The 16,513-nt window shown below is 37.7% G+C and overlaps 1 protein-coding gene across 5 annotated transcripts in view; it reads left to right on the top strand.

Moving 5' to 3' along the window:
- The first annotated feature begins 6,427 nt into the window (after positions 1–6,427).
- The window catches only part of cblb (Cbl proto-oncogene B, E3 ubiquitin protein ligase), a 48,896-nt gene continuing 38,810 nt past the window's right edge, over positions 6,428–16,513 (top strand). For all 5 annotated transcript variants that reach the window (XM_079356595.1, XM_079356593.1, XM_079356594.1 and 2 more), the window contains exons 1-3: positions 6,428–6,683; positions 7,310–7,487; positions 8,185–8,435. In XM_079356595.1, the coding sequence (XP_079212721.1) occupies positions 7,320–7,487; positions 8,185–8,435 (419 nt within the window). In that variant the 5' untranslated portion in view covers positions 6,428–6,683; positions 7,310–7,319. The remainder of the gene's footprint in view (positions 6,684–7,309; positions 7,488–8,184; positions 8,436–16,513) is intronic.

Raw genomic sequence — 16,513 nt, 5'->3', positions numbered from 1 at the left:
TATGAATAATATTGCCATAAACTATGGCATTCATAAAGTACAACATTGACAGTTAACAAGACATAAAAAAACAAGGTTATTGGGACAAAGATGATAGACTACAAACAGTAAAGGGTGCAGCATTTTTTCTGTAACTGTAATGAAATCACATTAAAAACATATAAATTATTACGTTTCTATAAAACATATAAAATTGTTTTATAGAAAAACAAATACTGTGCCAAATGAAAACCTAATAATGTTTTAAATGTACAAAGATTTCCCCCTTTTTTTTAACCAGCAGTATGTTTGACTGATGGATAATTTAATAATAAAGGCTTGTAATGTTTAAGTAATTGGCTGTTTTATGAAGGAAAATTATTAAAGGTTTTAAGAAAATACTGACAGGGTATTTGTTTCACTCATAAACAGTGTAAAGAGTATTTCAGTGTTTTTTGTTTATTATTCCTTAGTCTTAGTCTCAAATGCAGCTGTGTCCTCAAAGGCTGATTTTGTCATGGTTTGGTTTTGTTCTGTATTAGTCCTGTTCTAGTTTTCATTATTTCCCTCGTGTTCTGTGTATGTATGTTCCTAGTGTGGTTTACTTTAGTCCTGAGTGTGTTTCCCTGTATCCTTGTGTTCTTCTATGTTGTCTGTAGGCTTGTTTTCCTGTTACTTGTGTGTATGTTTCCTAGTCTTGTTTTAAGTGTTTCATGTTTTATTTTGTAATATCTTGTTTTAGTTCATGTCTTTTCATTGTCAGGTTTTACTTTGTACATGTCCTCAGTGTTCTGGTCTTGTGTTCTTTGTTCCTTGTGTTTCCCGCCTTTGTGATTACCCTGATGTTCCTCACCTGTCTCGTTAGTATCACCTGTGTCTGATTACCCCTTGTCTATTTAGTCTCTGTGTTTGCCTGAGTTTCTTGTCGGTTCATTGTCAGTGTCTTTTGTATGTCGTGGTGTCTTTGGTTATTCTGCTCTTGGGTCCTCCTCCCTGTTTCCTGCCTGCTACAACGTGACAGATATAGCTGAAACTAAACTTAAGATGAAAGATAATCCATGTATTATTTTGAAATCAGCCAATTTTAGTTTGTGTTAACTTACATGTTTTAAAAAAGAATCCCAATCATTCCGATTTCACTGTTTACATGGACGCTAAATAACATGATCAGATTATGCTGTGCGTGTTCATGCATTGGCATTTAATCAGAATAAAGGAAGATATATTTAAAAATAATGTAAACTTCGTAATATACGCACCTTTTAGACATTTGAACCATTTCCAGCAGTGTTGTTTAACTTTTTAACTTGTTCTAGTTCATGTTCTCGAGGTTGTGAATGTCTAAACATGATCATATTGGTTAGATTATTGAATTAAACATTCTACTCACATTAATAATCAATTGTAAAAAAAACATTAAATGTGAATGAGTTTCGGCCACTTTTCGACACTACTTTAAAATCAGGCTGTATTAGTTCTTCTCAGTTCTGAGTTCACTTTTATTATTCTAACACTGCATTATTCTTTGTCTCAGCTGACAGTAAAAAAAAAATGTTTTTTAGGCAGACTTAGCGGAATCAGTTTTAATGCTAGACAACGTTGATATCATATGAATGAACAGTTTACAATGTATCTGTTGATATCAGAGATGTTACTGTAGCTCGCTGGGAAAGATGCCAACTATTGCTCCAAAGTGGATTTTTTTTTTACCGCAATGTAAAATTTGTATAAAACAAGGTTGTATGAAAACGTATGAAAGGCATTAATACTTCACATTAATACATAAAACACAAACAAGATCCAAATGAGACAGGTGAGAGAGAGTAGGTCTCATACATCAAAAGTGGAGGCTAAACTTTTAAATGACACGCTCTGATCACAGACTGTAAGCAGCATAGTTCATGTATTTATGTCTATGGTGAGCAGGCTCGGATGGAAAGGTCTGATGGAAACACGCCACTTTACTGGGGCAGACATGCACAGTCAGGACCGTTTGACCCTAGTCAGGCAGACACGATCAGATCGAGTGTGTACATGGATCCTGATTCAAAGAACGATTGGCATAAACCACCCCGCTTGATCGGAATGAAATTTCTTTCGGAATGAGCATGCTCGGTCTGTTCTGATTGACATGTTTACATGCTGTTTTTATTTGGATCAGGTTTTTATTCCGATTATTTGTATCCATGTAACCGAAGTCACTGAGAGAGAGGAGGTGATACAGACAAAAGGAGAGGGGGTACCTGACTGAGAAGGTCATTCTGGTTCAGCTCAGTGTAGATGATCCAGACTGCCTGAACATGTCAAGGATGGGCAATTGGGCTCTTTTGAGTTGTGCTATAGGTTACTTGTACTTTCCCCTTTTTTTTCCACCAAAAGGACTACTCTGTGGTGTACTGTGTCCTTATTTGATATTACAATCCTGCTATCAAACAGAGTCCAGAGTTTAAATCTCAATTGCTATTCTGCCTATAGAATAGTGTCTGGAAAAGATACACATTCCTAAGGTAAGAGATCAATCATGGGATGTTTTGTTTTCTTCGAGTGACACAGCTAATATGTTTGAGTTCTGACTTGGTCTCTGCTTATCTTTTGTCACTTCTTTGCAGCTCAACACTTTCATCATGTAGTGCTTGTTTTCCTCTACATGGTAACCAAATCCAACCGTTTTGTTGTCTTAATCCTGCATTTAGTATGGCAGAATCAAAGTTTTTCTTTCTAATGTCCAGTGAATTGCTCATTTTACAAGGCAGGGTGTGTTAATGTTTATGAAACTGTCATCATGAATTTGGCCTGTGTGCATTCACAGAAATAAGTCAGTACATGCACGCAGGCCAAAGATGGGCATAATTGAAAAACACTGAACAATCCTACAACCAGAGAAAATTAGCAGCTTTTTTGTTGAGTTTTTCTTCAGAAATCTCAGCCCAGCACTGCCCTCTTGTGCATCATATTATGACTCACACCATTATACTTCCACTTCACTTGCTTCTCATTAAACACACCAGCTGTTTCCACTCAGCTCATCAACCAAAATAAAGCCAGGGCCCATATTTACAAATATTCTGTGAATTCTCTCAGAGAGCTCTTGGCTTGAAAAATCCTAGCAAGGAGTCTTAATTTAAGAGTGACTTAGGAACATTCCTAGAGCAACTCTGAGCAAGGAAGAGACAGAAGGTGCATCCGAATTGCATAGTACCTACTTAATCTGTCAGTAAGGCAAGGCAAGTTTATTTATATAGTGCTGTTCAGACACAAGGCTGCTTTACAAACATAAAAGACAGAAAAGAATGTCAAAATACTCGATAAAGTAACAACTAATAAAAACTATTAAGAAATTAAGAATTTGTTGCAGTAAAGTATATTTCTAAAGGAAAGCCTGAGTGAATAATATATGTTTTAAGGCCTGATTTAAAGGAGCTGAATGTGCCAGCAGTCCTCAGGTGTTCAGAGAGTTTGTTCCACAGGTGAGGAGCGTAGTAACTAAAATCTGCTTCCCCTTGTTGGCTTCTGACTCTGGGAACACTGAGTAAACCTCTTCCTCAAGACCTGAGCGGTCCGGTTGTTTTATATTCTTCAAGTAGATCTGATATGTATTTAGGGCCAAACCATTCAATGCTTTATTGACCATAGTAAAATTTTTAAGTTGATCCTCTGACACACAGGCAGCCAGTGCAGTGATTGAAGCATAGGTTTAATGAGCTCCACCCTCTTTGTGCTGGTGAGGACTATGGGGATTCAGTAGGCAGTATGCGTTTATACCTACTATTCAGTAGGCATGCACTGTAGGCAGATATTTGTGCCTATTTCGTTTCATTCATTCAGTGTACAGTGAGCAATTGAAATGTCTGAGCAAATCATTTGTGTCCGTTCTGCCCAACTATGAGTCAAAAATACTCTTCATGTATAGTGTTTAAAGAACACTTTTCTATTTTCTCTTCATCTTAAGAAACTCTTAAGCCTGTTAGAAGTCCTCCTCACTACTCCTAAAGGTTTTACATCTTAAAACACTTTGTGAATAACTTTCATCTTTACAAGGATCTTGTCTGAACTTTGAGGGGAAATTCTCAGAAAATGTCTTGATTCTAAGGATTTTCATAGAATTGTGTCACGAGGAGCAACTCTTTGTACTTAGGAACTTTGTGAATATGGGCCCAGGTCTTGACAGCTACTCTGCTATTCGGTTTTGTTTCTAGTGTTTTGGGTACTTTCTGTCTTTGGTGTCTTTACCTAGTGGTGTTTAGCTGCCTATTTTGCAGTGTCTTTTTGTAGCTTGAGCTGTTTTGTTTCTTATAACTTCTTTATCCATGTGCTCAGGTATCCTTTATCCACTTACCATTCTAAAATGCAGCCAGCTTCCTCCACTGCCTTTTTCTTTGCTCTTTTTATTCAATTATGCTTACCTGCTAGTCTCTGCTTAGGGGTTCCAATTGGACTAAAGGAGAATATTTGATCAAAATAAAATGTTTAAATATTACCTTGAGATTCTTCCCCTATAGTTGCATATATGATTTGGACATTACTGCCTGTTACAAGTGCTGTGGTGTTACTGTAAAAATGATCCCATAGTATTACCTCATTAACATGTGTTTATTATCTGACATAACATTGGTTGAATCGCTGAAGAATATGTCATGCCTTTCACTTTCTCTCTTTTCCAACTGCACCTCCTTTAGCACACTTCCTGGTTTCTCCCTTTCTCCCCTTCCCCTTAATTAGTCACTGTTTGTACTCTGTCACTCATTAGAAAAGATCTGTGTACTTGTCTGTGTGCCAACTAAATGATAGACCTATACATTCTTATCTTTGAGTCTTTGATTGCCATCACATTCATTTTCTTGTTAGATTCTGTCATATATCAGAATATAAGCTGAGTGATTAAGTAAACATTTCTGCCTATTTCATGAAAATATATTTTAAAATAAATTATCAGAGACAAACTTTTTGGGTCCTACATTTTTATTCAATTTTAACCCCACAGCTAAATGAATACACACAATTTGTTGCATTCTATTTATTTTCATGCAAGATGTTTTTAATCCTGCCAATGGTACTTATATTGCTCATGGCAGATTTGTGTTAGATCTCTCTAACTTGAACAAAACCAAAATTCACTACTTGCTCTTTTCTAAAGATGTCCTGTTAAAACATTTGTTATGATTTGGGTTTTTTTTAACATGTATTAACATGTATTTACTAATACAACTAAGCATGAGATATGTTATGCCCCAATCAAAATCATACATTTTGATTTATTATTACTATTACTCTACTATCAAGAATATTAGTCCACGAGTCAGTTGCGCCTATATCTTTGCTATGTCAAACTCTGCTTTGTGCCTTTTTTAAACAAATGGGTAAAGATTTGTAAATTGTACAACCCAACTATTCCTTTTATTTCCAGAGAGAGAGAGAGAGAGAGAGAGAGAGAGAGAGAGAGAGAGAGAGGCCTGGGAGCGGCCTCTCGACAGTCTCTGTCCTTTGTAGCTGCATCAAGCCACCAGCATGAAGCTTGGTCATTGGAAGTTGGGCTACTTAACCTCCAAAATAAAATAATGAACTGTGGACATTCAAGATGTTACGAATAGTTTCTGGGTTGGATAAATCCCAGCTAAAAGTCAAAGGGAAAAAAAGAGGTGGTGCTGCACATTTTGTGCTCAAAGTGTGATATACAGCTGTATCTAAAAGTTCATCAGTTACACATTAGTCTTGTTCTAATGACATATTCTAGGTGTACGTGTAAAGAGTAGCGTGTTTGAAGCTTTAGTCTATATGTCAAAAAATAATATTACCAGCTTAAATGGCATCGTTAGGCTTTACAAATCCTACTTAACTACATTTTCTTCCATGCTTTACTATGTATAAAAATCTGATCCTATATGCTTGTTAAAACAACAAACTAATTTAGCCGAAATGTTGAATAAATTAGGATGCGTAAAGAGAAACATTTCAGATCATGTGTTTTTTATGACCCAGAACTGCAGCAATACCATTCCGTCAGCTTTCAACTTTGTCCCCTTTTACTCTGTGACCGGACGACGCTGCTACTTGTGCATGTGTCAAACTTTATACGTGTGACACACACGCAGATCACCAATGGGCGTCTAATCGCTTCTTATATTGCGTTGGTCGTTTCCTGGAAATTATTGCTTCATACTCCCATTGACCCTCCTACCACCGGAAAAGCTGCATCAAGTTAAAGAGAACTTTGGCAGACAGTAAAGTCACTTCAGATTAAAATAAGGAAATGTTCCACTATTGAATATAACGGACGTGAACAATTTTAATTGGAACAGCATGCTACCTCAATACTTTATTTAATGGTTCATAGAATATATCTTAAATGCATATCTTCAAATACGAAGTGAATGTAAATTATTCAGCAAATCATTGAAACCTTTATTTTGGTGTGTTCAGTTGGAAGTGGCACCAATATGATATTTAACTTAACTCTTATTTTACCGTACAGCATGCGTCTCAGACCTCCTTGCTTTACGTGTAGCCTATCTTTCTCCGCCGTAAAGAACGGTGGGAGAGGCTTTTTTAAGACGACGTCAACATATAGATGTTAAGTATTTTGTAACAAACATTTACATGCTCAATACTTTTTTTGGCAGACTTTTCGTGGACCATTGCGCACTGCTAATTTTGTGTATGTGAACCGAGTCCAATTTGGATCCAAACAGACATTTTCTGGCGGCTAGGTAAGTTAGGACGCAAATGTTCGCTTTTTGTTAGTCGCTATTAAAAAACAGAAACTTTGAGCCATTCTGGTCTTGACGGCTTCACGTGATGGCGGAGTTGCCCCAGCAGCTCAGTTAATGGTGCTTGTAAAATGTTCACACAGGAAACAAGACTAGAGGGTGGCAATGGTGTGTTTTACATCAACACTCTAACTCTACTATCGGTCATCTTGTTTATGTAAGATGCCAAGTCTACAGGGACAACTGTGTTAATATAGTGTCTCACGACATAATAATCTGGCTACAGTCTTATTTAGCAAGACGGCTCTGAATTACTAATATATAAATGTAGACATTTAGGCTACTCCTGATGGAGTACAATAGCATGCATTAAACAGCACATACATGTACATCAGAATATTAGTTTTTATGTTAATGTTAAGTCTTCTCTCAGAAAAGACATTTGCAATTAGACCATTAAGGCCCCCAGACACATAAGGATCGGAATCAAACAAAATAAAATAATTCTGATTATCATAACAGCTTTCGGATAGTGTCGAAACATCTTATTAAGAGTATATTTTTTTCAATGGGGTAATTTATTATCACAATAATGGAAGTAATCATTTAGGGTGTTTTTTTTCCAGTGTTAAGGCAATGGCAACTGCACTCAGTGGGCGAAGCCCTGGTGGACGTGGACCAAACAGAAATAAGGGTCGAATCTTAGGTATCATTGATGCCATCCATGATGCAGTGGGACCACCGAAACAAGCAGCTGCTGACCGGAGGACTGTGGAGAAAACGTGGAAACTAATGGATAAAGTTGTACGTTTGGCTTGATTTATCTAACTTGCCAGATTAAAGCAACACTGGTAGTGAAGGATGAAGTCATAGACATTGAACTAATACTCATCCAAATGTGTTCCCTAAACATTCTAAATGAATTGATGCACTTTTTGGGAAACTTTAATGTAACATCTTGGTTGGAATACTTTTTTCTAATTTTATAATTTTTTTTACCCCTAAGATGAGCAGAATACTTATATTTTCAGACTAATACTAACTGAATAAAGACATTTTGTGCATCTTTTTAGTTTTTTTGATCTGTCTGACATATTTGAGTTTTTTTCTCTACAACTTTACAACATTGTCATTGTGAATTTAAATATATGCATATATTTAATTGAAATGATCAATCTATGGACACCTTTTAATGTAAATACTGTAAAGACTACCTTGTGTAAATTAACCCATATGTCACATAATTAAATTGTTATAGTGTTATGTTTACATCAGCATCTTTACTCACTCTTTACTTTACACGTTTACTCACCACCACTTCACTAATATCTTATTTAGTCTTGTACATAGTCTTTGCTTATATTGTTTGTCTTGTTTCTACTGTCACTAATTAATGTTATACCTTTATACATAGAAAGCACACTTCACCAAAGTAAAATTCCTTGTGTGTGTACATACACAAGGCCAATAAAGCTGATTTGGATTGCTTTCTTTCCAACAGGTCCGTCTTTGCCAAAATCCTCGCCTCCTCCTAAAAAATAGTCCACCATACATTCTGGATATCTTACCTGATGCATATCAGCATCTGCGCCTTATACTTTGCAAATATGAAGAGAACCAGAGACTCACACAGCTCAGTGAGAATGACTACTTCAAGATTTACATTGATAGCCTTATAAAAAAATCCAAACGTGCCATTCGGCTTTTCAAAGAGGGAAAGGAGAGGATGTATGAAGAGCAATCACAGGACAGGTAAGACAACATTTGACAACCCCCCCCCCCCTTCATTTTATTTTTAGGCGCCTAAGACAGTTAACTGACTGTTTAATAGTTTACAGATGGTAATTGTCTTAACCTGTCTTTACACTTCACTAGCAAACCAATCAAAAAGAAATGATGGCTCAGTAATGTCTTCCAACAAGATGGAATAAAGGAGGTTTTACATAGTTATACTTTATTTCATTTTAGTTGACCAAATCTAACTGCATGCTTTGCTCACGTCCTCAACTTCCGAGGCTGTTAGCTGATTTTAGGGGGTGTTGAGCCCCCATGTGTTTTATCTGACTAATATTGTGGGGAAAAAAACCCTCTATTGAATATGAAAACAAACTGTTTGCTGATATAAATCAAAGTGTAGGTATTTTTTTTTCTTCTAAAAAAAACAATTTACTATTTCTTGATTGCGATTACAGTATAGTACTATTATAAAGTAATAAAACGATCAACTAACTCTCTCATTCATAAGCATTGGTAATTTGCTTCAAAAGCTCCTGATCCAACAATTTACAGTTGTATTTGATCTCAGTTTGAATGGATGTAACAGTCTCTGCCTGGTGTCTGCAGTGGAGTTGCAGTTGTTATGACAGGGATGCTGATGCACAGTGAGAGCTTTATCCATGGTTATAGGAAAGACACCAAACAGGTCTGTCCCCTCCACAATTCTGTTTGCAAAATATCGCTAATTAGTGCCAGACATTGGTTTGCAGCCTTTTACTGTCAAAGATTACTTGAAATAGTCCTCTGTAATCATAATGGTTCACACAGAAGCCTGACTGACTCAGAATACTGCACAGAGAAAGTCCGAGTTGAAGATGGAAGACTGAAAGATTGGAGAACTGAAGGGATAAATCAGTCAGTGAAAAATAAATGTTAAAGTTGCTTCTTAGTTTATGACTGAACTGCATAGAATATTGAATTCAAATTGGTCAAATATATAATTCCAGTGTCTGCTATTTTTCTTTAGCAGATTTACTAAGGACGCTACTCTGATAGAACCTGATCTTAGGACCAGTTTTCTGAAGCTTGATGTTTTGAGGCCCATGAAACGTTTTGATGGCTGCAAGGCAAAAGGTGGTTGTAGGAGGAGTTGCATATTAAAAATACAATCATGAATATATGTTGCACAGCTGTAGTGCTAGGATAATGTAGTTACTTCCATTGCTGAATAAAGTTTACCATAATCAAGTCAACCAAAATATAGAGCAACTTCTTCTAATCACTTCTCTTAGATTTGAATAATGACATCACAACATGAAGTTTGCTTTTGCACAATTTTGTCTGTGATAATGAATTAAATGCATTAGGAATATTCTGTTTTGAGTGTAGCAGAGGATGGAGAAAGACAGTAAGAAATGGTGAATAGTGGGAGTTTTAGTAGTTCAGTCTGTAGGGACTTGGCTTGGCTCACTGGTACCAAGTCATGGGGACTGGATGTTGGAGAGATGCCAGTTCACTTCCCGGGCTTTACTAAAGCAAGGCACCAAGAAGATAGCTTCTGGGGATGCTTTTCCTTTTGCAGCCCAATATCCCAGACATCACTCAATTAATTCATAGGGTCTTGTTTGTGCATGTGGGTATATTTCTGGCCAGTATTTGTGTATCATGTTTCAATAATAGCACAGTGAAAAAAATGAATTTCTCCCCGGGAAATTGCCATGTGCAGAGCAGGAATTGTTATCCAGCATATATATTTAAATGCATCTGTGTCTCTAAAACTTTAAAACTTTTATGTTTTTATTATAATTTATATATTATATTATGTTTTTTATATATTTTTTTATATACCTTTTATATAACCTAACAGTTATTCAGAACATCTTAAATAGACCATTTTTTTTCTTTTTCAGATCCATCTTTGAGCATGTCTATCCTACTTGCATTTTATGATAGCTGTTGTGCAAGATATCTTAGCTGTCCTTCTAGATTATTTTTGATAAGCAGTGAAATAAGAAAGGCAAAACCTTGTTAAGCTGAGTATTTCTCAACGTTAAAGAACTTTTTGGTCCTATCTAGGCTATGTTAGTCTTCTTTTCACCAGTTCTTGACTAAAACAGCTTTATAAACAAGGCCTTCCCGTCCACGTAAACATATGAACATGGCTCTGACAACAATAATGCTGGCATGTCTTGTGCTTCTCACACATTGTAGACAGTCACCAAACAGGGAGACATTTGCATAGGAAATACTTATACTTTATGGATGTTAATGTTTATTTTGCTCTGCCTAAACAGTGATCATTTACTTTTGCTTCGGTGGTCCTTTAAATGGAAATGCAGTTCCAGTAAACAGCAGCCTCCAATAGTGAATCAAGAAAATTCTCCTTTAAGAGTTAAACTCCATGATTGTTGTCATGAGCAAGACTCATTCCCTACTCCTAACTTAGTGAATTCTCTGTAGTGGACTTTATAGTGAACTCATTGGCACAATAAATTTAAAATAAAAAATAAAATAAAAACAATTAGGACCCTACTTGCATTGATGTGTTGCAAACCTTTCCAGGGGTCAATAATAAATAACAGAATAATTCACTGATAACTTATATTATACAGATGCATATTGTTTTACAAAACAATAACACTAAATATAACGTTTTTCTACAAAATAATGACAAAAATATTTTTGTGCAACAACTTATTTATTTGTGCATACAGGCCGGCATGGGGCCCGTTTCATAAAGCAGGTTTTGAGCAAATACTGAGTCACTTAAAACTGAAATGAGGGAATTTCTGTTTCAGCAGGGGAGGTCACTTAAACCCGAGAAAGATGGGTAACTCAAGCACGTTCCAGAGGGAGAGGTTACTTTAGCACCTGGTCATTTACTATTCTAACTGGGTCTGTGAACCTGACCTTGTCTACTCTGCAGGATATAAGAGCCTTTTCGACAGGAGATGATAATTTAAATTAAGGACTAATTAATAAACTAAACCGGAAAAAGGTGAGATAAGCCTGTGTGTGACACCAGCCTTATGTTGGGGATAAAGATAATGCACATGAAATTGAATGAAGTTGGTTTCTTTGTTTAATATGTCAAATATGATTAAAATACCACCTTGAGCCTAGTTTGTTCATATGTTTCATTTTGAGCTAAAGTCACTTTTCTTTTGCTACATTGAAACTCCATAAAAATACAGTTTAGACCTATATTATAATTGTGATTACAAAATAAATGAATAGATTTAATTGTGCGCTGATGAGAGCAGCTGTATTCTCTCACACCTCTCTCCTTTGCGCTGCAGCAGTGCTTTTCTTTCTTGTTAAACCTGGTCATATTCGCGGTATGTCTAAATGAATATAGTTATTGGGAGGGTTAAAGTAGGAGATTCTCTTTGTTGTCATCTATTGCCATGGTGAATTGTAGAATTAATGTTGGCTTTTTATTCTCATACCATACCATACATTTTATTGTATATGCTACTGGAACCTACATTTTCTTGAGGGAGTCATCCCAAAAGGATCAATAAAGTTCAGTCTAAGTCTATACCACATTTGTTTATATAGCCCTTTAAATACAACCAGGATTCTGCCAAAGTGCTTTACAATATACAAATACAACAATCATCCCAAAGACCAATCATACAACATACAAAGCCACAAAATATCCAATACTCATCATAAAACTGTTGGGAAAGCCAGAGTGTATAAGTTTAAAGAGCATATTGCAGGTTAAAAAAATTGTTTAATTAATATTTTATATAGTCTGTTAATGGCTGTAAAATAAGTGGGTTATTTTTTTAATATGTTCTACAACACATAAGTGCTCTAATTTAGAGGAGAAAGTGGCTGTTTTAGCATAGCCGTTTAGAACGCGCTTTTTTTTCAACAACGCGTCATATGACGTAACGTAAGGGAGTCCCGTTCTCTGACTCTGCTTTGATCGGCTTTATGCATCAGTGTATGAATGAATGAATGAATGAATGAAGCCTTTATTGCCCCTGGGGGAACTTGTCTTGCACCGAGAGCATAAAACACTTTACAAACAAACATTTAGAAGGCAGCACAAAAGAATTAAAGCACAAAAAACAGGCTAAAACATCACATGATTAAAGAGGTGTAATGATACGTGGTAGTGAGTGAGAACAGACAGGATGCCTCCCTGCTATAGTTTGTAACTTGCGCGGCGCACATTCGGGTGCACAGTGTAAGTGGCTTGATTATTCAAAGTGTTTTTTGGTGAATTATTCCCACTACCTCAGAAACGATCGAACAGACAGTTGATTATTTCGGCATCAGACACAAAAGCGTTTCCTTATTACCGTAAATTCCGGACTATAAGCCGCTAATTTTTTCTCACACTTCGAGCACTGCGGCTTCTACTCCGGTGCGGCTAATGCATGGATTTTTTATGGGGGACAATGAGCTTCTGCCGCAAAAACATTTGACTTCGTCACGTCGGATCTTAATATCAGTCATTTTGCGCTTCATGCACGCACCCTCATCATGGAAAACACACGGAGAAATGCATATGATGTAGCTTTCAAGTTAAAGGCGATCGACCTGGCTGTCAAAGAAGCTAACAGAGCTGCTGCACGTTAAGATGACACTGACAGCGACAACAGAGACTGAGGAAGTGAGTAATGAAGTCATTCTGAGGCAGTGAATGGATGGACTTTTTCTTGTGAAATATATTACGGTCATCTTTTTCATCAGCCGTGTTACAGACACCGTCGGCTAGGCTTCGTATTGTAACGGTTCATGTTGTAAAGTCAGTAGTTGATAAAATGTTCATAATTCCGATTATGTGGAGAGTCAGTGAATGCACCAGCGAGAACGTGTTGAGTGGCTGTATGAGAGAACGCTGGGGGAGAGAGTTGGATTGTTACGGCAAGTTATGGTTTTGTTCTCTGCTGTAAACGGCGTGGTCACGGCCGACAGTGATCGGGTTATTAAGTTATTATTTGAACGCTCTCGTCGTCCTTTAACGTCCGTACGGACGCTACAGTATTTGCGGATGTTACCGGTAACCTACGTCTGTGTAAATAGCTCTTGTTATAGCGTGGACACCTGCGGCTTATAATCAAGTGCGGCTTATATATGTACAAATACATTTATTTACTTATTTTTAGCCGGTGCGGCTTATATCCAGGTGCGCTCAATAGTACGGAATTTACGGGTAATTTAAATCTCTGGGTGTTTAACATAAAATATTATGTACGCAGACAAGCGTTTAATGATTTGATCTGCTGGAATCCTCTGTTATATTCTCTAGTTTGCGCGTAACAGACACCGGACAGTCTGTATTAATATATGTAGTCATAAAATTATTATAAATCCAACTCTGTTGCAAGAGAGCGTGTCCGTGTGTGTGTGCGCGCGTGTGTGCGCAGTGGGGAAAGACGGAACGCGCGGTTTGGAAACAAACAGAAACACAAGCTTTACGTCTGTCGGTTCTGTATCCCATTAAAACGTTAAAGTTCTTGTAGTAGCCTAATATATGTGCACGTATTAAACTGTGGAGTGTGTGCGCTGTTGTGTGGATTACGTGCGCTGTGAACTCACGTCAGGAGCATCCTGCACCATACACTGTATGTTCTATAACAACGTGAGCAATGGGCTGCATCAGGAATAAACAATAAAGACATAGTGCTGCATTTGCACAGGCCGTGTAATCGGGTTCTATGTCTGTCTGTCTCTCTCTCGCGCGCGCGCGCACAGCGCGGCACCATAATACGTTGTACAGATTTGCCGTTTTTACGAGCAACTCCCATACAATGTAAAGGGGAATGATCGGCACTTGCACCTTCTACAAATTGTTTTTTAATTGATTGAATGTGATTACAAACTTTACATATGCTGATGTGAACACAGCACTCGCCCATATATGGCGAGCTGACACCTGTCACTCAGCAGGACGCCTGCTCCGGGTCTCTCCTCACACCACAACTTCACTTCTCTCCTGAGGCCGTTATTCCTCTAATCCTGCCTGTTTCTGCTCTCTATCACATCTAACAGGTTCATAATAATAAGCCAGTGGACCATTATATGTAAAGGAATACATATTTTCTTCCTATTTATTGACGGGAGTGACACTCGGATCCATGCTTTTCTATGTTAAACAGACGGGGATTCAGCAGGACTCCCTTACGTTACGTCACAGCCGAATGCGGAAGTAAAAAGCAAAAACGTGCGAACACGTACTAAAACGTCTCCAGGAGACCCTGTGGGTTATTAATTTCAGAATTTCTTTAAAAACAGCATTGTTAACGTATTTTTCTATGATTAGTTAAATTTTGTCTTTAACCTGCAATATGCTCTTTAAGGTTGTTTATTGTCAAATATGCTCCATGTTAAACATACAGCACAGATGAAATTGCAATCCCCCCCAACCCCCAGTGCAAACCTGCAGTGCATAAAAAAAGCACTAAAAAAACTAGCAATAAAACAATACTATAAACAAATAACTTAACTAAAGACATTTGGACAACAAATAACGAACGACAGACAATCGACAGACAAGGGCACTTGTGAGAATTTCACCATGAGGTAGTATGTGGAATAAAAAAAAATGAGATTAAAAATGAGATATATATAAATGAGATATGTATAAATGAGATTTGAGGCGTGTCTCAAAGACCTTAAGGGTAGGAGCTTGTCTTATACTCAGGGGCAGATTGTTCCAGAGCCTAGGGGCGGCCACAGCAAGTAAGCAAGTAAGTAAAAGTTTATTTATATAGCACCTTTCAAGAGCATAAAAACGTCACAAAGTGCTTCACAATCAGAAAAATCAGAAAAAAGTAAAAACACAATCACAATAAAATACAATGCAGAGACAGATTAGACAAAGGCACGTTTGAACAGATGGGTCTTCAGCTGCTTTTTAAAAATGTCCACAGAGGTCAGGGCTTTCAGTTCTGGGGGAAGACCGTTCCAGAATTTAGGAGCCACAACCTCAAAAGCACAGTCTCCTTTAGTTTTTAACCTTGTGCGAGGAACAGCCAGCAGACCCTGATCAGAGGACCTCAGGGACCTGGTGTTATAAGGCCTCAGCAGCTCGGTGATGTAAAGGCCTGGCTGCTTCCGCCTGGCTTTGGGGACTGAGAGGAGAAGCTGGTCTGATGATCTAAGTGACCTTGAAGGAACATAGGGTTCCAGTAAACTTGACAGATACACCGGTGGCTAAACCATTTAGGCACTTTAAAGTCTACAGCAACATTTTGAAATCAATTTTATATTGCACTGGAAGCCAATGGAGGGAGGACAAGACATGGCTAATATGATCATGTTTACGTGAACCTGTGAGAAAACGGGCGGCGGCATTCTGAACTAACTGCAGGCGAGATATGGAGGTTTGACTAACTCCAATATAGAGAGAATTACAGCAGTCCAGAAGAGATGACATAAAAGCACGAATCACAGTTTCAAACACATAGTGAGATAGATAAGATTTAACCTTTGACAGCCTTCTAAGTTGGAAAAAACTCTTTCGTACAACATCATTTATCTGTTTGTCCTTCTTAAGGTCACAGTCTATTTTAACCCCAGAGTTAGTGGCGGCTTGTTTTAAAAAAGGCTCAAGAGGGCCTAAGGCATCAGGAGGAAGTGCAGATGTATTGCTGGGCCCAAATACCAGAACTTCATTGAAGCTAAGGAAGATCAAAGCCAGCCATGCTTTTACATCCTCTAAACAGTCAAGCAGGGGTTTTAAGGTGTCAGGATTATTGCGCTTCAGAGGATTATTTGGCTATCGTCTGCATAACAATGGAAGGACACGCCATGTTTTCGGAATATAGATCCAAGGGGAAGCAGGTAGAGAATAAACAGAATGGGCCCAAGAACTGAGCCCTGGGGCACCCCACAGTGGAGAGATGCAGTGGAAGATATGGCATCTGTTAGCCACATTCTCCATGACAGGTATGACCTAAAAAAAAGCCAAAACTGACCCCCTAATGCCAACCCACTGCTCCAAGTGACGCAGCAAACTGGCATGGCCTACAATTAAATGCTGCGGATAGATCTCGAAGCACCAGAATAATAGAGTCACCAGAGTCTGTAGCCATAAATATATTATTGAAAATTCGTAGGAGTGCCGTCTCAGTGCTATGGAGGGCTTTATA

Source organism: Symphodus melops (genome assembly GCF_947650265.1).
Source record: "Symphodus melops genome assembly, chromosome: 11".
Lineage (NCBI taxonomy): Eukaryota > Metazoa > Chordata > Actinopteri > Labriformes > Labridae > Symphodus > Symphodus melops.
Note: the sequence above shows the minus strand (reverse complement) of the source record. Positions and strands in the feature narration are given on the sequence as shown.